Here is a 24,993-nt window from a genome sequence, read left to right as displayed (position 1 = left end):
GTGGAAAATGTAAAAAAGCTATCAGTTCACCTGACACCTACCTGGTGGCAGCAGTTCCAGGCATAAACAAGAACTTAATAGAAATGGACAATTTTTATGGGGATGTTCTCGTTTGATTTTGTAGCTTATAGAAAGGCATCAATATTAATTTCAGTCTGATTCATAACCAGCCAAAGAATTTGAGTCAATTTGAAAACAATAATTCAATAATTAGATACGTGTGGAGCGATGGGAAGTGTGACCTTAGTTTAAAAAATACATGAATCTAATGCAAATTTTATTTACATCACGCTTTCCACATCACTTATCGTTCCTGTCCCTTTGCAGATAAGTTGTTAATAACTCATAGTTAATCAATTTAACTAGGAGGTCAGAGCCTTAAATCAAAGTTAGCCTTCATGCTAGTAGTGCTACAGACATTGTAATTGTAATTGTGCTCCAGTTATGATGCTATTCTTGCCTGACATCCAAAATACTACAACCAATCCATCGGGTTGTATCTGTTGTATAAAAATATCCAACAGAGTTTGGAAAATAGAGTTTGAAACATCAGATAAACGTAGGAGGTGCCAGAGGAGCAATCAGGATACATTACAAACATAAGGAGAAATACAATTGACCGGGCTTCTTGGCCTGCTTTGGTACTCCCTGTATGCCTCTCTGTTTTGATCAAATCCATCTCCCTATGCAGATAATTAAAATTCTAGACAATTGTCAGAAGATATTGGTCTTTAGGGTGAGAGGGTAAAACCAAAGCTAAGATTGATGAAGATTCAGAATAAACAAAACACAAAGATGAGACTAGTACACTGAATGTATTGTGTTAATTCATTTTATTGCTGGAAAGGCCAATTGGAAATGGATAAAAAATGATGGAAAATATACCAGCAAATTATTAGCAAAATAGTTGCCTATTACGGGACTTGAGACCAGACCAAGACATGTCAAGACTTAGATGAGTTAAGACCAGGGTTTAAGATAGAGACAAGATCTCTAAACCAAGTCAAAGTCAGGAGAAGGATCAGAGTGTATCGAGGCTGAGACAAGACCAAGACATGTCAAGACTGAGAAGAGTTAAGACCAGGGTTTGTTGGGTGTGACAAGAGACCAAGACTTTAAGGGATTGAGACAAGTCAAGACCAAGTCATGGAGAAAAAAATGGTCAAGAACAAAAGCTTAAGTAATTTAAGATAAAACCAAGACTTTCAACATAGAAACCAAGAAAAGACAAAGACTTAGAGGGATTTAGGCCAAGTTAAGACTAAACCAGAAGGTATTGACATGAGAAAAGACCCAGGATTATGGCACAGAAAGACAACGTTAAGACCAAGACCAGAGTGTATCAAGACTTTGAAGGATTGACACCAAGACAGGGCGAAGACTTAGAGGGTTTTAGACCCAAGACTCAAAACCAAGACCAGAGTTTTCCCATTTCACATAACAGACAGGTTAGGATTTGTCTTTATGGCAATTTTTTGATACCCCTGCACTCATGTCTCAGATTTGTATTTTTGCAGCATTTAACTGAATTCATTTTGACGCAGTTGAACAACACAATGACATGTAAACTTTAGACCAATGCAATCAGCTGATTTGAAACTGAATCAGATCTGAAGGAGTGAACTTTTCTGGGCTGGAGATGATTAGGCTCAGTCTGTGGATACAAAGAGGTTTCCATGTGTGGGGCCACTTTAGGTCTCTGGATCACGTTTAACACTGACCCACTGGGCACCACTTCAGGTCCTGATGGAAGCTGTTTTCACGCTTCCTCTCCGAGGGTCAAATGTCAGGGAAAGGAGTTGCGCTTTTGGAGCTGCAGGCTACAACTCAACCGGAAAGGCTTTTATATCTCAGGACTTGTCAGTGACAGGAAGTGTCCATTGTCCTCTGTGGGAAAGGACCGTCCCGGGGCGGTGGACTACAAAGTCCCCATCTCGGACTCTAGAATACATTGCACAATGAGGCAGTGTTCTTGCAGATCCAGAAGATTCATCTTCAGGGCTCTTGTCATCTTCCTGCTCAAACCTGCCTGAAACCCGAAGCCCCCACCCTACATCTTCTGGGAAAACAGCCCGCCACCGAAAGACACACCGCTCCCACCACCTGAACCCGACACCCATCAAAAGAAGATTCCCTTTGGACCATTAAATTCTGACCTACTTCAGAGAGACAGGTGAAAGCTGCCTGACATGCACAGGCAGTTTTATGATCCATAGATATTTACAGAAACCAATATTGATTATTTTAGATTTACATTTATGGCCTTTAATGAATTTATCAATATCAGTGTACATTTCATTTTTTCTAAACATTGATGTCCACCTTTTACCTTCAAATACAAAATAACAATAAAAAAAGTGAGATTAAGGGCGCACTAACCAGGCCTGAGCACGGTTACCTTTTGTAATGTCGCAATATAACACATGCATGGCTTTGTTATTATGAAGCATGCTTATTTCACAAGACAGACACACTCAAACATTTTTAAAAACATTTAAACGAACTGGACTTTGAGGGTCAAGCGTGCTTAGGCACGGTACAGATTGCCTAGTGTGAGTGCGCCCTAACAAGAGATGTGCTTTTCTTTTGGTTCCTAACACACCTCAAGATTGAAACCTGCTCAGATGAACAGAATTGCTTTGCTAACTTTTCCAGAAACCAGGTGTTGTGGTGGGAATTGAACACTTTCTAGTCTTTTTGGAATGTTCATCAGATTATCACTGATCTCACCCTGGACATCAGCTGAAACATTTTGCCCTCAACGCTGGCAGGTAGGCTGGCTGACATCTCACTCTTTATCCCGGAGATTATGATTTCTACCTTCGCAGTAAAGAATTGTAGATTTCTCCCCTTGTATTTTTGGAGTGTTCCTGCAGCTCCTTTGAGTCTGTCAGTGGTTGGAGATTAGCTCAGTGCTTAAATCACAACAGGTCCCAGAGGGGCCGAAGCATTACCTCTTTATTTCTACAAAGGAGCTCAGTGGAGTGGCCTTGAAGTCTGCACAGCTGGGCTCCGCTTATTGGGCAGCGTTGAGAATCGTTCAGTGTTTGAGAAACGCTCAAATCTAATCTCCTGTTTGAGGAACTCGCTGTGTGTCAAGGTCATCACTCCGCACTATCAGTCTCAGCTCTGTGGCGCCTGCTTTAAAACAGCCGGAGAGGTATGGACGTCTTTGTCCTGCTCTCATGGTGAGAGGTTTGTGTTTGTGTGGGATGGATGGACCTCCCCCCCTCCTCCCACCAGCAGCCTCAGCTGCTCCCCACTCTCATGAAGGTGTGAACTCCTGTGAAAACAGAGGAGGCCGACACAAAGACAACAGACACTGAAGGCTGGTTGTAAAGGGTGTTTGGTTGGGAGAACCATGCTGAGTCGATACCAGCAGCCAAAGTGAATATTGAATTGGTTAAGGCATCTTTTTCTCTCTGTTTCAAACTAAAACTCTTGTCCTCCAAATTGGAGCTATACCAAAAATGGCTTCAGACCACATAAATCATAATGCTTGGGATTTGTATTTCATTGTATGTGGAGAAACTGAAACTTTGTGAAATTATTAATTATACTGCTCAGTTAAGGTCCAAGCTGAGGGGCTCTAAAGTCTGTAAACATATTCTTAACAAATCGCTGTGCTCAGTTGAAAACAGATACAGCGGATGGAAAGAATAAAAAGTGAACACACAACAGAGCAACAGCAGATCTTGTATCATTTTTGTTTTGCCCACAGTGGGTGTTGATTGTCAAAAGTTTTGTTTCTAACTTACACAAGCTAATGTTACCTAGGGACCTTAACTAAATAGGTACTTACACACAATGTGGGACATTTAGAGAACATTTAAGAGAGGAAATGTAAAGCTAAGGATGCATGAAGACACTGACATCTCATCTGTATCACCAGATAAAGCCTAAAAAGGTAATCTGAGTAATCCCCAAAATATTTCTGCCCACATGACAGGCTGATAAGACGAAGCTTAAATTACTCAGACAGTGGGAGCCATTTTCCAATGATGAAGATGCTGTGGCATGTTTTGCATGAAACAAACGTTTAAATTGTTTTTTTTTGTTCTACACAGTAAATCTGCATATTTTAAAAAGCATGTACTTTTGTGTCTGCATCAAGCTGCAACCTCCAGTGTTGAAAAGTGAAGCTAATACGTCAATGCAAAAACCTGCAGTTCACAGAGTGCCCACCTGAGGCAGGCTGCAGAATCCCGTAAATCAAATTTGAAAATCCCAGTTTTTGCAGCATAACTTAACTTGTTTAAAGCCTGGTCCAAAAAACGAAAATTGGTCTGATTAGCTCATGTCTTTGGCACACACTGTACGGGGGGTGAATCTTTTTTATAACTCGTCCATTTTGATTTTATGCAGGATAAGAACTGATCATAATAAAGGCTTACATGACTGACTGCCGGGGTGCGATGTAGCTGTTGGTCAGGAGGCTTAAGACCTGCCTCGGCTCCTGCTCTTAGCCTGGTGTTAGGTTGGCGATGGCCAACGGTGGGCTTCCAAAGTCCCTTCAGTAACCAGTGGGTGAAATCACTCAGACTTCTTACACTATTATTTACAGTCTATTGTCTGCTTATGCCAACTTGTAATTCTCCTTCCTGAGGAGCTTGATGCTCTCTGCAGCAAGAGGACAAAATATGTGCATACATTGCCATCAGTTGGGGTAAGGGTTGTATAACAGGGTGCACGAAAGTAAAAGCCAAAACATCAGATCATTTTTTCACTTTTGGACAAAATTCAAATAACGTAGCTTAATGCATCTGAGGAGAGAAGAAGATGTATACCTGTGTTCATTTTTTTTCTCTGTGGACACACATCTCTACTGAAATATCTGCAGATTTAGCGCTAACTTTGATGCTGTAGCAATGCTGTGGTTTTGTTTACATGCTGCTTCAACTGAAGCTGACTTGCAGTAAGAATGACTGTGGATGTGTTCTGACACATTTTCTGTTATCAGTTGAAAAATGGCAGCCCGGTACGCTGTCTCATCTCACACCTCATGTTTTTAGCCCAGAGCTCCAACTGTTGCTGCACACTGTGATCGCTTTACTACTTTCACAGTAATCTCATTCTGTATCTGTTCAGCATTCATTCCAGCCCGTCATTCAAGGAGCCAGATACAATCTGACAGATGAAACTTGGATGCAGTCCGTCTTTAAGCAAGCTGCAGCACGTTCCAGCAGACAGAAACAGACGTGAAAACTAGAATGAGAACAAAGGAAAGTCATTATAAGAGGAAATGTAGGAATGAAGAAAGAATTACACCAAGTCAAATAGATGTAAAACTACACCAGAGGAACTTGATGAGAAGAAAGTCCTTCTCACACGGGACTCACGTTACCTGTGGACCGCCTTACTTTTATAATAATTAAGAAAACAGAGGTCGTCTGTGTTCCTATCCCTGTGTGTAATCTATAAAGTCAAATTCCTCCGATAATTAAAGCCCTAATTCGCCCGAGGTCATCTGATAATATTAGTCCCATGTGAAGCAGCTTCTTACAGAGGCTGCAGAGGAAACATGACGAGTGAAAGACTATACCAATGTCAAATCCAGCAAAATGAGAACATCAGTCCAGTGTAGGGCTGGGAATCTTTGGGTGTCTCAGGACTTGATACGATTTAGATTCTTGGGGTCACGATTCCATTCTGGATTCATGGATTCAAAGTCTATTTTTGAATTACAGTGGTACATACTTCAGGATCTACTCCAGTCTTCTGTGAGCCTGGCTGAATTTCCTGCTGCTCCATTTGACATTCTACTGAGTTAAAGAGCTAGCCTTAGCACTTAGCAGGGAGTAACTGATTAGCCCCCCCAAAAAATCTATTTTTGTAAGTTATGAATCCATTTAAAATCTCAGAAGATAAGAATCTCGATTTTTACATAAAACAAAATTTTCCCCACCTCTAATCCCATTAAATATTTCTTAGTTTTATAATTTGAGTTGAAGGTTGTGATTAAATGGTTTATGATTTTAGAGATGATCACCTGCTCAGAAAGGTGAGAGATTTTTTTATATATTTTGTTCTTGAAACCGATTTCAAACCTAGATTTGTTTTAACCAATACTGAGCTCCCTTCCAAACTATTGGATAAAAAATCAATACAATCATTGAAGGAAACCCCCTATTTTTGACATTTGTGGCTGACATAACACTCTGCTAGTATTGCACTTTAACTTTTGTAATGATAACTTTATACCTGAAACTTGATGATTTTTGTGGGTTTTCAGACCGATGCATTAATTGGCATACTCGCTGATACCAGATATAAAATGTTTGACCCTATAGGAGGTCAGAACTGATACTAGTTTGCAGCAGTCCTGCACAACAGGTACTACTTTACAAACGTCCATGTCTGCAGTCCTGTGGATTTGAACGGTCTGTCTGTAATTACTTTGCTGACACTGCACTGTTATGCATCCACTGACGATGCACTGATTGTACTTGCAGCGAACTCTCTTGAAATCAAGTCCAGTCATGTCGTGCATATTTTCATTTTTAAAGTTTGACAGTTGGACACAAAATATCTCCTACTTCACTGTAAAGTGTTTGTGACCTGCAGGCTTCAGGTTTCCTTATCAAACGTGTGTAAAGTGCATTTTAAAAAAAACAACCGTCAGCGCTTCAAACAGACTTGAATGAAGCTGCTATGACACTCTCAGACTACATCGTGGTTAGTTGTTTTGAGGTTTTGGGTCATTAAGATACTTTCTAAGGTTTACAGCCTGTCATGATGTTGCCCCTGCATCGTCCACCGGTAGTTATTGCTTAACTCTGTATGTATCCGTTTGCATTGCAAACAAACAAATCTAATTGATGGCAAACAGCATCATGTTGACATTTATTAAACAATTGTGTTGGAGTTAAAATTAGAAAAGGTCACAAGTTTTATGAAGTCATATTGTTGTAGTCTTGCATCACGGGTAGGTTTGTCACAATAACTATATTTTATTACTAGTAAAACTCTAACAATACCTGTTTGAATTCGAGGCAACAAAAATTAGACTTGAGCACCCAATATTGGGTAAATTCCTGATTCTTATTACCAAACACTGCAGTCAAACTCCTGCTAACATTGTTTAAATTACAAAAACACATTGGCAACATTTCGGTGCCAAAATATTGTTAATGTTTTAAAGCAATCTAGACAGTGCCACTTCCTTTTTTCTGTCTATTTTTAAGTGACATCTATATAACTTTGCCATCTTTATAAGACACCTAAAGGACTTGTCAGTAAGGAAATGTCAGTATTGTAAATTTCAACAGATATCTCACTCTCTCTATCTCTCTCTGCTCTGGGTAAAATATGACTGAAGATTTTAATTTTTTATATTCTAGGCTTTGGTACTTAAAAATCCAAGATTGTGTTGTTTTAAAACACGTGTTATCGAACATTTTGACAACCTTAGCTGTATGTGCTCCTGACAACCTCCACCACAACACGACAGCTGGCCTGGTCTGTCACTGTGCTCACTTGTGAGGGGTCAGAGATCATGTCTCCTGGGGGTCCCTTGCATTGAGAGCTCCTCCCTCCCCGTGCCGTGTCACCATGATTGGATACTAAAAAAAGGTCATGGCTTTTGCTTTTTGGAGCTCCTGACCCCTCTTATGGGTCTGGTTGTTTAAACACATGAGCGGCAGAGACGGGGTTAAAGACGTTTATTAGATATCAGCCATATGTCACAATAAATCTTCCGCAGGATGCTGAAAATGTCCATGATATATTTGTAGCTTGAGTTCAGCACAATCAGCCTGCAGGATCCCGGACTCTTGACAGTGACCCTGTTATTTGCTGCACCCTCATCCTCCACACCCAACAGGAACTGGTTTTTCCATCAGCAGTCAGCTGAGCAGTTGTGTGGCGGATGAATCATGACCCTCCAGGGAGAGAGAGGCTGCCACTGACTATTCATTAAAACAAGAATAACCTGAGAGATTGGATTAGTTTAACCTAAAGGCTCCATCTGGATGATTAAACAACAGCCTGTTGTCTGTGATCAAAATCCTGGAATTCAAAAACATGTGATGGATTTTTTTAGGTCCTGATGGCGTTGTTCCCTGAAATGTTGTCTCTGGACTCTCCTGGACTGTGTCACCAGAATGCAGATTCCTGTTCTGACACTAGATTGACCACCTTTGGTCTGTTGTTAAAACTACAATATCCATGAGCCTTAGCTGCTCGTGCGATAATGAAGAAGTTTTGCAAACATAACCAACTCGATCCAAAAGGGATACAAATCTCACAGTGAACTGATTCAAACCATTCAGTCCTCCATGTTCAAAAAAGTGATCCTTTGTAATCTTAAGTTTGTCAGTAAAATGCACCATGGGACTTGTAGTTTTTTTTTTGCTGCTTTGAGTTCTGTCAACAGGCTTCTTGAAAATAGCAAATCAACCAGATATCACTTGCAAAACCAGGAGGGAAACCGAGATGGTTCCTTCCATTTTGTTGCCAATGTAACCATGGCAACAGATGTTTAAAGCACCATCCTGACACAATAATCGTGTTACTTGTTTTGCTGAGCACGCCTCGCTTTATTTAGCTGGCATGTTACATGGCTTTTTGACATCATCTACCGATGACACATGAGGATCGGGTCAGTCTGGTCTCTCCTGTCCTTTTTACTAAAGTAATTAACACTGAATGAGACCATAATCAGTATTTCTGTACCTGTTGGTGCCTTGGCATTTTACTGTGGCCTGACAACAAGCTGGATGTTCAGACCAAGAATGAAGCTGATTTAACTCCCAAGACCCGCAAGTATTTTCCTTTTCCAAATGTGTCGGAAAAAACAAAATAGTTGTTTCTGTGTTCGATTATTTATTTGAATGTCTTCTGCTTTCGGATCTTTGTCTGGATTATTTTTACCGGCAGTTAAAGCAACTTGACACTGGCCAAGGCCCAGTTTGATGACCTGTTAGCTTGTTTTGGTACCAGGGTTTCTCCAAATACAGGCTCTCTGTTTCCGCTGTGTACTACCTGTCCATCTGTCTCTGGTGAGTGGCAGTTTCACTGAATCTAGCAAGTCACATGTCCGCTGAAGTCTGGTTTACTACAGTGGTATGATCCTGAAACACACAGATTTTTCTGTGATAAGAAGTAATTCGCTGGTTCAAAAAGAAGTCAATATTAAAGAGATTAGTTAAAAGTCAAAATTATTTGGGTCAGTCGGCTATGAATGCAAGAAGAAACAACCAACCAGCTTTGAAAAACTGAATTTGGACACCATTCCTGAATGACTGACAAGAGAATCCAGACACTGATAGACTTTGCAGGATCATGTTAATATGCCCCTCAGCAGGGGTTTGTGTCCTCATATAGCCTCCAGGAAACTCTCATCTGTTCATTTAGACTTGCATCTTTTCATTGACCTAATTTGTAATCCTGCTGCATGAATAACTAAACATGATCTTTACACACCTTAAGCTAAAGTCAGTGTCTCAGTTATTGTTTTATTATTATTTAGCTAACAGCATATCTAATATTTCAATAGAACTTTATCACTCTGGTAGCAAATGGAACACATTTCAGTCTGCTGTGACAAAATAGTTTGAGATAGCTCAAATGAAAGCAGTCAAACAAGTTCAGTATCACCCATGGATTCCATATTTGAGAGAATCTGGGTTTTCCTCTTCCTGATCTCCCCCTATAAAACTAAAGTCACGGCTCTGCCTGAGGGCTCTGCACAGGAAGGACCCTTATATCCACTGCTTTGACCTCTGATCTTTGCCCTCCTGCTAATTGTCTGTTTGTTTTGTCAATGATCTCTGAAGTGAAGCCTTTTCTGCTTTTTTGTATGATTCAGTAAGAGCTCGAGATGAATGAAAGGTTTTAAAAAAAAAGAATAAAAACTTATCAAAGAAGTCTGCTCAGTGGAGGATAATGAAGTTATTATTCAGCAGGGTCTGTGAGTGGGTGGCCTGTTTCAGTCTCATGGGAACCTCACTTAGCTTGCTTTGATGTCCCGCCTCCTCACCCCTCCTCACCCTCCTTCACAAGGCAAAGCTGCAGTCCTAATACCATAATCCTCACATTTATATACTCTGTATTCCTACAGTTGGATTAACATTTTGTGTGTGCTGTAGTTAACCCTCATTTCCCCTTTTTTCTGCACCACAGATCTGGTGCTTATTGTTGTTTAAATCACATAGTTTAACACTGAGTTTGTGCTAACGTGCTTTACAAGCCTCTAAATCGCACACACAGTTTGTTCAAGGACACTCCAACATGTGCTGAGAGGTTGAGCCTCCATTTCTGGGATTGGTGGAGGACTGTGCGTCCCATGCTCGGTTAAACAGAAGTTGTACTTTTGATTAAACATAATTCTAAAGAAAAGGGCGCTCTGATTCTGATGGTAAGGTAAACACCATTAGATAGTGTCCAATTCAATTGTTATTGATTTATTTTAGTTTAGCAGTTTTAGGTGATTGGGGCAGATTTTGGTGCAGACCATGTCTACAACGATACATAGTTTAGTATTTATGTCCGTACTCCATCTTGCTTTCTAAACACTGGCCGGGCTACCTGCAATCTGCTTAGTTGAAATACAGACTTTTGATAAGTACCTAACAGGGTTGGACATTTACTTTTGGAGTCAAAAATCTGACAGTCACAAGTTTTTTTACCGTCCACTTTATTTTAAGCGACAGCAAAATGTAATATATTATAATTAAGGTTTGCAGTATTCAAGTGAAAGGCTATTAAAGAAAATACTGACATTAGGAGTAGGCGGAGCTCTGTGAGCATGCAAGACCACCTGTCTCTGCTCGAAGTCGGAGCGGACGATGCAGCTTGATTTGCGTTGTTTCTTGTCACAAATCACTCTGTCACATTACTTTTATTTACCAGCCACGGTGGCAGGTAGGTTGAGCAAATTCACCCATCACTGCAAAAAAAACACTTGTATTTGGCGGGTGCTAATTTCCGACCCTGGTACCTAATACAACCCGCCAATAAAAATGTAAATGATCCCTTTAATACACTGACTTTACGTGTGCTAAAGAAGCTTTCATTTATATGTGCAGGAGTCCCAGTTTAGCCGAGTGGTTGCAGCGGTTGTAGTCCTAACAGTTGTTCCCGGTTCGAGTCTTCAACATTTGCTGCATATAATCACCTGCTATTTTCTCCCGACATTACACTGTCCTTTCAAAATAAAGGCAAAAAGTGGCCTAAAAATATCAAAACATGGTGTACAAAGAAAATGAAGCGCTCCGTACATCCAAGAATAATTTACAACCTTTTCTTCTTACTTAAAAATCAAGTCCAATATCATTATTCATAAAAGTAAATTAAGTTTTTGTGGTACAAAATACAGAAAATAAAGAGGAACAAAGTAACCATCAGAGCTGATAAATGAACCCACCTCTTCAGGAGTATATATGAAACTCTTTAGCTCAGGGTTGTAGTTAGAGTGTGCCGCAGGCCAAAACACACCTACAGAAACCTTTTAACTGCTGAGTGACGAGTCGTAAACTCATGAAGTTATTATCTTTAAAGGCTAATAATGATTTAGCTGCTGCAGACGTGCTGACACTTTATTTTCTGTGAAAAGTTTGTGTCTGTTTTTAAAAAAAAATCCTTTTAGAATTTTTGGAGGAAGCGTGTTTATGGCGCTGTGTGAAATTGTGTTGACTTTAGTTCCGGCTCTGATCCAAAAGAGTTTCTGTCTTTGCTTGCGTCAACGGTTTGCAACTCATGATCTGTGATCGGTCATCGTGCCTTTCAGCAGGACAAAAATCCCCCCCGCACTCACACACACACACACCCCCTTCAGCCCCGTGCCACCCTCCACTCAGTGTCATCTGATATCCTGCTGCTAATATTGGCCTCAGAACTGCATTTGGCTGCCAGTTGTTGTGTATGAATCTCGGCCAGCTGAGTCACATCCAGAATATTCAATGCAGCAGAGACTGACGGAGAACGTTACATGTGTTGCTGGGTGAAAATGATGATTGATAACTGGAAGCAGTGGGAAACTACCTTCTGCTTTACATGTTGTACGTTATTAGCTCACCAGCTACTCATCAGACCCCTCTGTTATAAGCTTGTTAATGGTACGTTCCATTTACCTCGTAGTTGGGAATGAGGTCACACCCGAGTTAACCGCGTTCCTGATACGTTGTCAACAAGTCGAACAAGCAACATGTCCGCCTCCTGGAGTAGTTCTTAGCTAATACCAGGCGATAACAACACACGATGTGATAGTTACTGTGCGAAAAAATAACATGACAACATGTCCACAGATAGAACTTGCACGATACTATCAGTGTGATTGACACAGGTAGGATGTGTCAAAAGGAAGGAGTGTGGCTCTCTTTGTTATCCGCTCTTGTACAGGTGCAGCCGAGAGCGAGACACGACTCGTCATATTTCCTTGTCTTTGTTTCAGGAGTTGTAGTTTCTGTGACGTTGGGTGTAGATTCATTGTCAACCTTAAATTGACCTAGATGTCCCCTCACTAAGTTTGCCATGCTTTGCTGTCAGTGCAGAATGGTGTGCATTGTTTTCATTAAGCCTTGCCGTGCCCCCCCATCCGTCATAACCCCGGACCCCCCTGGAGGCCCCACTTTGGGGATCACTGGTTTAGTTAGAGAAGTAGTCTGAAAGTCGGTAAGCAGAAAGGGTATAACGGTATGCAGAGGTCACAGTATAGTACAAGTTTGGTACAACAGGAAGAAAAGCAACCGGAAGTCCTGATGCAGAGCTTTCTTTCATTTCTTTAATTTATTGAGAACCGATAGTAGTACAAGTTACAGATTACAGGTTTTGACTGAGGAAGACGCAGTGTGTTGAAACCTTAGTCCTTTGCACCTAAATGAATTTGCCTTTAGCATTTTGTGTGCTCCAGTACTCTCTTTGGATCATTTCTGAGAGAAGGAGTCCAAAATAAAGAAATATAAGATGTAAGACTAAATTAAAGATATTCATTAGCATGTTGACGTGTTTCAAAGGACACGACATGAGCCTGAAATCTCAGCATACAAAAAGGTCTTCTAGCTCTTCCATGTAATCTTGCTTTATTACCCTTCTTCTTCTTGGGTTTTGTTGCATCTTCTCTTTCGTCTTTGTTTGTTGTTTAATAGCTGATGGCAAACAGTTATGAGCATTACCGCCAAGTTTGAACCGTGACTTGACGGTATGAATACACACACCATTACATTCCTAGTAAGCAGCTTTTGTCCCTTCAGGCGAGCACTGACTTTTGCTTTTGCCTGTTTAATTGACAGACAAGATATAACTTTAAGTCAATAATAACAGCTGAGAAATGGTACATGTAGTCAGAGTGATGTAGTTTATCACCTTAAAATGATGCTGCAGAATAATAGCAGGACCAATAGTACTTTATTCAGTAGATGTTGCCAGGTGCACAACTCCAGGGTCACACACTGGAGCCTGTTCTGTTGTAAGATATCCAATGTGAGACTAAGTAAGGGAATCAACAATCAACATAGTTTGACTCACTATAATGGTGTACTGAACAGAGTAGTTTATAAAAGCTGTGGGAAGCTCCCAGTGTGAATGATAGAATTCTATATGTATGTGCATCGTCCACCTTCAAGTGTGGGGTTTTGGAGTGATTTATCTGAGAGACACGCTGGAGGATGAAATTAAAATTAGGACGAGGAGGGAACCTGGACTCATATTCTCTCATGCAAACAGAAGGAGCGGGTGAAGATTAAACAGAAATAAACTTCTGCGCACAAACTGTGAAAGCCACTGAAGTCAGCATTTAAATGTATGTCGGTCACAGAAAGCTGGAGCCAGACGTCGTGTGCCGGCTGATATTTTTACCTGCAGCTTCCAGACCAGTGGATCCAGTTACTGCCCTGTTCCTGTTCTCCCCACGGCAGACGGGGCCTCCCAGCCAGGCCTTCAGGGCCCGCTGGGCACTCCCAGGGCGGTTAACCCGAAATGTTGAACTTGTTTTTGTCTGTGAGCTCAAAGATTGAACACGTGCTAATATGAGGCGTGTTGGCAGTGGGAGAGCAGCTACAGAGCAGGGCATAGAGGAAAAACAGCTCACTAAACACTTATGTACAGCACAGAGGAATACATGTATAGAAGAAGCTGTGGTTGGTGTAAATGGTCAGTGGTCTGGTCTGGTAAATTCACCTTAAGAGCAGAGTAAACAAAGGATCAGATTATGTCCAGGTCTGACTGTTTCTCTGCGGGCAGGTCGCTGTGTCTCAGTGGTCAAAGAAAAACAGAAGACATATTTGAAATGTAGAAGGCGTTCAATGACTCTCTGTTCTCTGTGTGACAGGAATGTGATGCAGAGGTGTGGTGATTTTAAAGACAGCAGCTGTATCTCTTGTAAACACAAGCACATGCTCACAACTGTTGGTTTACATTGCTTTTCTTAGCTTTTATGATTTAACCTTGGAGCAACCTAAACCAGACACTAGAGAAACATAATCCAGAACTGCATGACTTTAAATGTTCTTATCTTCAACTGTTTCATTCTATCCTCTGTGAAATATGGTTTGGAATATATTCTAGTGCTGAGATCATGCCAGGCGCTAAGTGTAGCGTACAAACAATTGTAAGCTAAATTAAGAGTGCAGTAAAGATAAAAGCGGTTAAAGTCTGACCTTCAGCTTAATTGTTCTTTTTCAGGACTCTGAATCTCTGGACCGCTGCATCCAGAGTGCTCTCTCAGCCCTCTACCCGCCTTTCCAGGCCACATCTCCGACCGTCCTCTGTCAGGTCCTCAACGTGGTCGAGAGCTGCTACAGAGGAGACGGTCTTCGCTACCTGATCCACTTCCTGCTGCCTGCAAAGCAATTCTTAGCAAACCTCCAGCAAGATGCCTGCGTGAGTATCACACGATGTGTCTGTCGTACATTCTGTGGGTGCTGTCTCCCTGAAGCCCCAGGAGGCTTAGCCACTTTTCAGTCAGTTGAAACCATTGATTAGTCGCAACCATTAGGCCTGAAGAGGCTACTATTACATCTATGGGGGCTACCTGTCAGTGTGTTGTTTCTTCTGTTCAGGCTGTAGTGGATACTGATGATCTCAAAGGGCTACCAGTCCGTTTGTTGTGGATAGCTCTGTAAGTGTTATCACAATTAGTTGAGGACCTAAGTGATTCACCGCTACAAAATGCTGCAATGTTTGTATGGCATGTTGTATCGTATTCCATATCTTCAAATAACTTTTGTCTCTGGACAATAAGTCACAGTGTATCATGTCCTCAGTTGACTAAATGAACTATGAACATCACAGTGAGTCAGGACTAAACTCTGTGAAGAACTTACTCTCACTCACTGATGACTCAATCCGACCGCTTTCTCTCCCCCCGCTCTCCGATCCTGTCTGTTCTTGCCTGTTCTTAGCTGCTCGCGTGGTTGGCTTATGTGTCATGTTTGGTTAAGGTGACTCTGCAGGTTTGTCACTCACCTTGCGGCTGCTGGGTGGCGCCCCACTTAATCACAGAGGGCAAAGTGTCGAGCAGGAAGTCACTAAGTGTTTGTGTGTGTGTGTGTGTGTGTGTGTGTGTGGAGGTTTGTCTGATTATATTGATTAATTGTGTATGGGAACAAGTGAAGCTTTGTTTGTTTGTTTGATGCTGCAGTTTAGGACTAGATTTAAAACAAGCTATAATTTACACTTACATGTTTTACTCACCTGCTAAACCTGAGCTCTTTGCTCTTAGATAGAGTTATGAAGACGTTTTACAGCTCAGGTTCAGACACAGCTTTATAATGTATGAATCTGACTTTAAAACACTCTCTGAGTGATTTATTCTTTATTTAAAAGACAAAAATACTCACATCAAAGTCAATGTTAAAGAAGCCTTTTAAGGTTTTAAGGGGGAAAAAATTAATCTCTCCTCTCCTCTCCTCTCCTTAGGTGAAGTACTGTGGTCTGTTGTTCCGTCATGAAGGCTGGCCTCTGTGCGTCCATGAGAAGGTAGTCGTTCAGCTCTGTCCTCTGGACCCGTGCCTTCTCCTTCCAGGAGACTTCTACCTGCTGGTTTCTCCTCCTGCTGCTGTCCCTCCACCACCTCGAGCACGAGGCGCCTCCTGCAGGAGCACTGTCGCCGCCTCCCCTCGTCTGCTCCTGTGCAGCTTGTCAGCCAGCAGCCATCATGTGGAGCAGCAGGAGGTGTTGGAGATAGCCCTGAGATCTCTCTTCAGCATGGCCTGGCTGGACTCGGTCAACAGAGAGAGGGAGCACCAAGGAGCGTCCAGGTTGGAGCGCTGCCTCCTCTCTGCCAATGGAGACGTCTTCAGGGTCCCTTGGGAGGACCTTGTTTACCCACAATTCATCAGCCGGCCCCGGACCTCACTGAAGGAAGATCAGGAATCATCAGTTAAGGATGGAGATTTGCTAATAAATACGTCAACCAATCAGTGCAGAGATACTGATACCTCAAGACAGGATGTTAAGCTCCTCCCATCTTCGACTAACACTGAGAAATCACAAGCAAGCAGCGACGACTCGGACTCAGAGGGCGAATATGTGGAGCTGTCGGAGCTCCCGCTGCCTCGCTTCTCCCCTCAGAAAGGCTCCTTAACGCAGTCCATCAGCCTGCAGCACAGAGCCCGCACCAGCACACACACCGCTGCACACACACCTCAAAACACTCCCACAACCACTGACACACACTCCTCTGTCAACACACAACCGCAAAACACTCACAAATGCATCAATACACATGCTGTGAGCACAAACACGCCTCAAAACATTCAACCACTGACTGCTGCTATAACACACACTCCCAGAACTGCTCACACAAACACCACACACTTGTCCTGGGCCTACGAGGAGGTCAGTTCCGCCACTGTACTGTGCTCCAGGCTCATCGAGGAGATCCCCAACCAGGACTTCAATGAACCGGTCATCCTCACCCCAATCTCCAGCACCTCCCCCTCCTCCTCTGCTGCTCCTCCTGAAGTTGTGAAAACCTCCAGCTGGATGCCACTGGAGCAAATAGAAGGTACTGATCCAGAGGGGAGTCTGAAGACACACACTGAATCTGCAAACTGCACAGAACAGACAGAGAAGCATGATTTGAAAGAGAGCAAGGAGGAGTTTGAAGAGGAGAAGCGAGGGAAAGAGGAGACAGAGGGGGAGGGGGAGCTGATGGGACAGGAGGAGAGGCATGAAATGTTAGAGAATGAGGGTGAAGAGAAGGAAGAAGAGCAGGTGGAGGACAGAGAGAGTAAAAGGCACACATACAAAGCTGAAGAGAGAGGAGAAATTAAGGAGTATGAAAGTGAGACAGAGGAAGAGTTTGATGAGGAGGAAGAGGATGAGTCAGAGGAGGATGGAGCAGAGGAGGTGGAGGTAGAAGAGGAGGTTCAAGTTACAATTGTGCAGCAAAGTCAAGAAAGACGGGAGGAGGAGCAGCAAGTGATGAAAGAAGAGGAGAGAGAAGGAGGAGAAGAGAGAGGAGGTGAACGAAAACACAAAGATCAGGAAGTTTACACACAAGCTGAGAGCTCTGCAAACGATGCACAACACACGCATTCTGAAGACTCTTATTGTGAAAATAATACACAACACACAAACTCCTGTTCTGAAAATAACGCAAATCACACACACTCTGAGGTCTCTTATTGTGAAAACAGAAGGCAATTTAAGGAGTCCATCACACCTCACGAACTTTCTGAGGGCTCTTTTTCTGAAAGTAACATAACACACACAGACTATAAAGACTCTTATTCTGAAAAGGATGAACAACACACACACTCCGAGGACCCTTTTTGTCAGAAAACCACACATGTAGAAAAGTCTCAAACGCACCACGAACAGCCTGAGGATTCCTATTACGAAACGAACACTCTCCAAACTCACTCAGAAGACTCTAAATGTGAAAAGAGCACACAAGAAACCCAATCTGAGGGCTCTGATTCTGTAGGGAACATAACACAGATCCAGGCTGAAGACATGCATACTGACAATAAGACACAACAAAATCAGTCTGAAGACTCTAAATGTGAAAAGAGCACAGAAGAAACCCAATCTGAAGGCTCTGATACTGTAGGGAACATAACACAGATCAAGGCTGAAGACATGCACACTGACAATAACACACTTCAAAATCAGTCTGAAGACTCGTATACGGAAGTAAACACACTCAAAGCCCTTGCCGACGACTCTTGTTCTGAAAAGAACACATTTCAAACACACCCTGAGGAGTCTAACACACCAGCGCTGCATCCGGACTCATCTGGGAGTCTATGTGAGGAGTCTGAAAATGCACAGGAGAAGCTGACGGAGGAGAAGGAGGAAGAGGAGGAGGCAGCGTGCTGCTGTGAGGAGGTTGGTGGAGGAAGAGCTGCCGAGCTTCCAACTGAAGGTACAGAAATCTCCTCATCGCTCCTTATTTCCTTCTCCTGCTTTCCATCCCACAAACTGTCCTCATGTATCACCACCTCCTCCTTCTCCTCCCATTCCTCCTCTGATTGGCTGTAACAGTCCTCCTCCTCCTCCTCCTCCTCCCTTTTACCTTCCTCTTAATCCATCTCTTCAGTTGAAACACACCTTACACCCTCTTCTAACTCTAACACACTTCTGTTTGGATGTATGTAGGTCATGTAGAGTGTTCAGCTGTCAGCAGGAGGTTTAGGAAGAACTTTGTCTTTTTTTTTAAGGTTTATTTTTGGGCCCCTTATGCCTCCATGTAGAGACAGGGCAGGGGTTGAAGTCAGAAATTGGGGAGCAAAAGTCGGGGATGACATGAGGGAAGGGAGCCTCAGGTCGAACTGTAAACCCAGGCCGCCCAGAGCAGTACCACAGCCTTTGTACATGCAGCATGCACACGAACCACTAGTCCACCGGCACACCAAGAGAGTACTTAGTTAAGAAGATACTCACTATGAGATAATAAAGACCTGATTCTCCCCTTCTGACAAAAAAGATTATGTTGTCAGATTTTCTTGTGGTGAGAAGTTTGTAGAGAGTGATTAAACACGATTAATATATCTGATATCCTCCAGCTCACTGTATCATGTACAGACCATGCTCATGCTGTCTTCTTCACTTCATCCATACTTACTTTTCTTTTGTGATTTTTGATTGAAACTGCGTCCATTGTCAGACATGTCCATGGCTCTACAGTCCTGTTTGACCGTTAGAGATTTAGTGAGATTTCCAGTTGTTAGAGTCAGCACTCTCTCTCATGAATGAATCTGTTGGTGTGCTGTTTTGGTCACGTCATTGCTCTCCACGCTGTATAGGAACAAAAGTGCTGAATTTGTCGTCGTGTGTGGGGTCTCTCACATTTTCAACATCTGTTTTTTTTTAAAAAATCTTTTATTGTGGGCAGGACTTCAGTGGAGCACTGGTCAGCGGGTTACTAGTGGGACTAGTTAATTCCCCTGGTTTTATAACTGAAGGTTTGATTATATAAAGATAAAGAATCATTCTTTCTCTGTAGTCGAACAACCACAGTAAACAGAGCACTGACTCCAGGCTTCAACACAACGTCTGCAGATTGCGCCTGCTGTTAAATGAAAAGAACTGAACGTCTCCTCCCCGAGGCTGTTTGATCAAAAACATTTGACAACTTCAAATACCCCAAAAAAGTCTGCGTATGTGGACTAATCGCTGCCGTGTGTGTTGTTGGCCACAGACGTTTCTTCACTTTTGTTCACAAACAGTAATTTAGAAACCTTTTTAAATCAGTTAATGAAACAAGTGTTTGTCCCCTTCAGATCTGACGGAGATGTGATTGATTAGTTTGATGGATTAAACTCGACGTCGAGCAGCATTTCATGTGTATGATATTGATGATGGGTTACTCTCCAAAGCTGTACCTTTTTTACTTTCTAATTCATTATAAGGAAACAGACTAGTGTGGTGACATAAGAAATCATAGTTATGGTTATAAAATATGAAGATTTCTAGCACAGACATTATATTTATTTTGGCAGGTTAGGACAACAGAGAAGTATTTTCCATGTGAAGTGGAGTGTAGAAATATGAACTTGCACAAAATCAGGTTAACATTTTTCAAAGTTGCTGCAAAGACAAGAATAGATACTAAATTAAACCCGTTTACGCTGGGCCGGCTTGTACTCATTTTCCTCCTCAATAATCCCGCCTTCAGGCAGCTGTTGGAGGGTAAACAGGTGGTCTAATTGAGGTATTAGACATAGTGTAATGTTACAATCACTGTATATGTGTGATTGTTGTTGAAAGATACTTAATAATCCTTTGCAGGAAATGACACTATTACAGCAGCTGCAGTCACAGTCGAGACCTCCACAATGAACACGACATACAAAGAAGATTTAGGCACCTAAAATAAGACTTATATCCAGTTTGCAGAATGTTGGTAATATACAGGTAAGTTAAGTGTTTGTGTGTGTTCTTCCACAGGCTCCGTCAGTGAGCTGCCTCCTGCACAGCCACATCTCATTCAGTCTGCTGGTCCCAGCACAACAAAACCAGCACCACCTCCACCTGCTCCACATCAGGAGCAGTCAGCTGTGCCCACAGTCCCAGTGCGCTTTACCCAGTCCTCCAAGTCCTCCCAGTCCAAGTGGTCCAGCTTCTACAGCGTGCTACTCAACTCTGCAGCTCTCTGTCTGCCTGGTGAGAACAAAACATCTGACCACTAAAGAGCTCATGTGAGGAATGATTAGAGAAAACAGACTGAGATGGATACTGATGACTTTACATTAGGGGTGACACAATACCAGAGTTTAAAATTTCAGTAGGATTCTAGTAAATCAAACAATATCCATACCTGTCCATACATATCTGGGAAATTAAGTCGGTGCCCTCTCTCTCTTTTGATTAACAAAAGGACTGAAGGTGAGAAGTTTCCTTGAAGCGTGGCTTCTTTTCAGATACAGTAAATTTTTAAAGTAACAGAGAATGTATCATAAAACAACATGCTATCAAAAAGTAGAAGTAGTAGTTGACAACCTTACTATATACAGTATGACCTACAAAATATGTGACATACACATTTGTTGTCACTGCCACCTGGTTGTTGTCAGGCAAATCAATCAAAAACATTCTGCTGAAACAGACTTTTTTCACATTTTCTGCATCAATGATTCACTGTGAGCGGCACACCTGACAGCTAGAAGAAAGCAGGGTGAGATATGTCGACTGAGAAACTCTACCTACACATGTGCAGGACAAAATCAGGAAGAAATAGATGAAACACGTTGTCAACAGGGGTTTCCAAGATGGAGAAAATATGAAAGTTCCTCACAGGAGTTTTAAGTACGGTAAAGACAAAAGAGTTAATGTCCTGAGGGTCTCTTCTGCATCTCTCTGCAGGAACCAGAGATCGTAGCGGTCGGGCTCTGCTGACCGTCTGCCCTAGCAACACCGTGTGGTCAAATCCCGACTGTGACAGCGCAGAGCTGCTCCGCCTCCTGCTCTACTACACATCCACCCTCAGGTAAGAACACCCCCCCCCCCCCCCCCCCCCCCCCCCCCCTCCCCCCTTTTCTGGCACACAGCTGACACTACAGAGTCGCTTCACTATGTTGTGACATCACTCTGACATCATTAACTGTGGCAAACAGGAAGGATGTGGCAGCGTTGGGACTGACTGTGCTGGTGGACGCCCGTAGAGCTGCTCCTGCCCCCGCCCTGTTCTCCTCCCTCAGGTCCTTACAGGTGAGTCTGACAGGAGGCAGGTGGAGTGATTACAGGAGGGGTCACATGATTTACTTTATAACCTTATTTGATTTAATGTGGGTCAAATAGTAAAGCAAGTTGTCCTTTAATAAAGGTAACTGCTGTGGTACTAAACACGGCTCCAGGCCTCATGGACATTTATCATCTGTATATGTTTATATGCATGTTTTAGGGTTGAGATTTAGGAATCTGAAAATGTTGTAAACATATTTGTGCAGCTTAGGTTTGGTCCTGGGTCTTTCACACTGCGTTCTGATTGGTCACTAACCAGCAGAGGGCGACAGTCGCACAATGCCAAAGGCCTCCTCAACCATTTGGTCAGAGTTCATCCATAAACACTCTGCCTCCTTGTTCTAATAAATCAAATGAAACCATCCACAGTTACACTCTTATTCTGAAGGGAAACTCTGACGGCTTCAAAGTGCAACTTCTCTGACTGGCAGACAAAATCCACCTCGAGGCAGTGATTCTAGTTTAGTAATAAAGTGTGCACAAAGTCAGACAGGTTGTGATGTTTGGCACACAGACCGACACACCACGCTGACACAGTGAGAGCCATTATTATTATATCTCACAGAAAGAAACCAATAATGCGTCAGCCCAAACTTCACATTCAAAAAAAAGTTTCATATCTGATTCTCGTTGAAGTAGATCTTCCTCTGCAGCTGATGTCTGAAATTGACCCGAGCATCTCTTCAGTCAGAGTTAGATAAAGACAGATTACCTGCTGTCACCTGTACTAAAGTACTTCTGTATTTGTGTGTGTGTGTGTGTGTGTGTGTTGTGTGTGTGTTTAGGAGAACATACCAGGCTCAATCCACTCCGTGCTGCTGCTGGTCAACAAGGACTCGTCTCTGCGTCCGGACAAACCTGCAGCACTACAGGTAACAGCTGACACCTGATCACACCCCGTGCATTCACCTGACCTTGTTGCTTTTCTTATTGACGTGAAGTTTTTTTCTAAACCTCTGTGTGTGTCTGTGTCGCAGGTGGAGGTGTTGAGCTCTCTCAAGTCTGTTCAGAAACACGTGGAGCTCCGTCAGCTTCCTGCAGAGTTTGGAGGATCGTTCAGCTTCAGTCAGAGCAGCTGGCTCTGCTTCAGATCGGTCAGTGCCCTGCACATAGCACACAAACAATAGAGGATATATTGTTTCATGAACAGTTGTTATTCTCTATTATGACCCCTGTTATGGATGGAGTGATGTAATGTACAGTGATTGGTCCCAACACATGAACTAATCCAACATTGGAAACAAAATGATGTAAGGGGTGTTTTCAACGTTTAAAAAATATATTTTAAATAGTTAACAATGTGAGAAAGATCCGCCATGTGTGATAACAATACTCAATATTGCAATGACAATATGATACACATTTAAAACCACCACCATCAGACTGTGTCATCCCCTAAACCACCGCCTTCCTAATTAATGCACGTCCTGCTCCGACCTCCACCTCAGCGGCAAGGAAGTGTGGACAACAGGAACGCCATGAATACAAAGGACAAATCCTTTGATCCTTTGCGTCTCAAGATAACACTAGTTATGAATTGGAGCTTTACAAATAATGATTAATTGATTGATTGTAGCGGGAACACAAGCTCTTACTTTTATTTCCTATTTTGTTCGAGATGTTTTACACAGAAGCTGTGCTCATTTCTCCTGGATCCAGAATAATTACAAACCTGGAGGTAGTTGTTTTTCAAATGATCTTTTTCAGCCACTTTTTCCTCAATTCTCTCCTCAGCTTTTATCTCACCATCACACTAAAACAGATCATTATGAGTGTGGCTGCAATTAGCTGGGACTTCTTCTCATTTGCCAAATGGTGTGAAAGCATAGCCCGTGTTTTTGTTCATTATTTCTATCCATGCAGTGACAGTCCAGGATCAGATTTTTAACCCTGAACCATATCTTTTTTTTGTACATATTTTGGATTTGAATGTCTAACAAGACAAGGTAGTCTTCATATACATATCTGTGTGTGTGTTGCCCATCAGAGAGTGGAGCAGCTGACCAATCAGTGTGAAGACGTCATCAACCTGCTGCAGAAAACTATCAACATCCTGCAGTCCACTCCTCTACCTGCTGCAGCTCAGGTAACACGCATACAAACACACCCACTGAAATACAGTGACAAACATCATCATGGCTTTGCTGGTTAATTCTTACCATCCTCTCTCTCTCTCTCTCTCTCTCTCTCTCTCTCTCTCTCTCTCTCTCTCTCTCTCTCTCTCTCTCTCTCTCTCTCTCTCTCTCTCTTTCCCAGGATGCCGAGCTGTTGCTGTCCAGGTACAAGGCTGTGATGCGCAGCATTCTCGAAGACAGCCGATTGGTGCAGCTGCAGCAGGAGGGCGGAGCCTTGCTGTCGCGACTCCGCAGAGAGGAGAGCAGCCTCAGCGAGACTGAAGATTATCGGGCGGCGGTGGAGACGGTGTCGACTCTGTACGACGAGGTGGACGAGCTGCTCCACCGCCTGGTGACGCTCTCCAACTCCAGGACTCAGGAGCTCAATTTCATCCTGGAGTTCAGCCGACTGGAGCAAGGTTTCACAGAGGTCAGTATCAAGACAACACGTGTCTGTAAAGTGTGTTTGCATTTTCATTCATAAGTCGAATATGTGTTTTTGTGTGTTATCAGGTGAGGTCGTGGCTGGAGCAGGTCGGGGAGGTTAATCTGAAGAGTCTGAATGAACCGGACGATTCTCTGGAGCTTCTGAACAAAAAACAACAAGACTTCAAAGCTTTCCACAGCACAGCATACGTACGACCAACACACACACACACACACACACACACACACACACACAAACACACTGCTCAGATGAATCATTTTTTGTTTTGTGTTGACCAGTTTCCTCTCTCTCTCTCTCTCTGCAGGAGCAATGCAGTCGAGGCGAGGCGTTACTGAGTCACGTCGAGCGTTGGGGCGACATGTCATCAGCTGACCTCCACGTCTACGAGGATAAAATTCATTCTTTCTTTGCTCAGCTTCAGGATTTCTCTCAGCGGGTCAAAACCACAGGCAGGAACATCGAGCAAGCCGTCTGCCTCTATCGCTTCTTAGACCAGGTACTGTTACTGTTTGGTAACCAGCTGATGGTGTTACAGTATTGCATAAAAATAGGCCACACATTCCTGGGGAGCCTTTGTCGGACTCTCTACATTTCAATAAATGTCTGTGAAGCACTGCTAAGACAGAGATCTTGCAGCCTTGAGACAAACTATAAACCCTCTATACCCAACTTTAACTCTTGAAATATAATTTAAACTTCGTCAGAGCTCTGTATTTCTGGAGTGACCCACTAAATAATACTCAATCTTCGACATAGTGTTCACTTTAAACTCTTGGGCACGTAGTACCAAAGTTTTGGAAATAA

At 42.7% G+C, this 24,993-nt stretch overlaps 1 protein-coding gene across 2 annotated transcripts in view; it reads left to right on the top strand.

Annotated features, from left to right (window-relative positions):
• Positions 1-24,993, top strand: part of plekhg4 (pleckstrin homology domain containing, family G (with RhoGef domain) member 4) — a 50,135-nt gene that overhangs the window by 6,529 nt on the left and 18,613 nt on the right. The window contains exons 2-12 of one of the 2 annotated variants that reach the window (XM_061052383.1): positions 14,620-14,817; positions 15,856-18,310; positions 20,335-20,550; positions 21,250-21,373; positions 21,501-21,594; positions 22,413-22,499; positions 22,605-22,721; positions 23,615-23,713; positions 23,884-24,171; positions 24,255-24,377; positions 24,494-24,685. In XM_061052383.1, the coding sequence (XP_060908366.1) occupies positions 14,620-14,817; positions 15,856-18,310; positions 20,335-20,550; positions 21,250-21,373; positions 21,501-21,594; positions 22,413-22,499; positions 22,605-22,721; positions 23,615-23,713; positions 23,884-24,171; positions 24,255-24,377; positions 24,494-24,685 (3,993 nt within the window). The remainder of the gene's footprint in view (positions 1-14,619; positions 14,818-15,855; positions 18,311-20,334; positions 20,551-21,249; positions 21,374-21,500; positions 21,595-22,412; positions 22,500-22,604; positions 22,722-23,614; positions 23,714-23,883; positions 24,172-24,254; positions 24,378-24,493; positions 24,686-24,993) is intronic. The other variant, XM_061052465.1, reaches the window with a different exon arrangement.

The sequence above is a fragment of the Labrus mixtus genome, chromosome 1 (genome assembly GCF_963584025.1).
Source record: "Labrus mixtus chromosome 1, fLabMix1.1, whole genome shotgun sequence".
Lineage (NCBI taxonomy): Eukaryota > Metazoa > Chordata > Actinopteri > Labriformes > Labridae > Labrus > Labrus mixtus.
The sequence above is the reverse complement of the archived record's forward strand: the minus strand, read 5'-3'. Positions and strand labels throughout refer to the sequence as shown.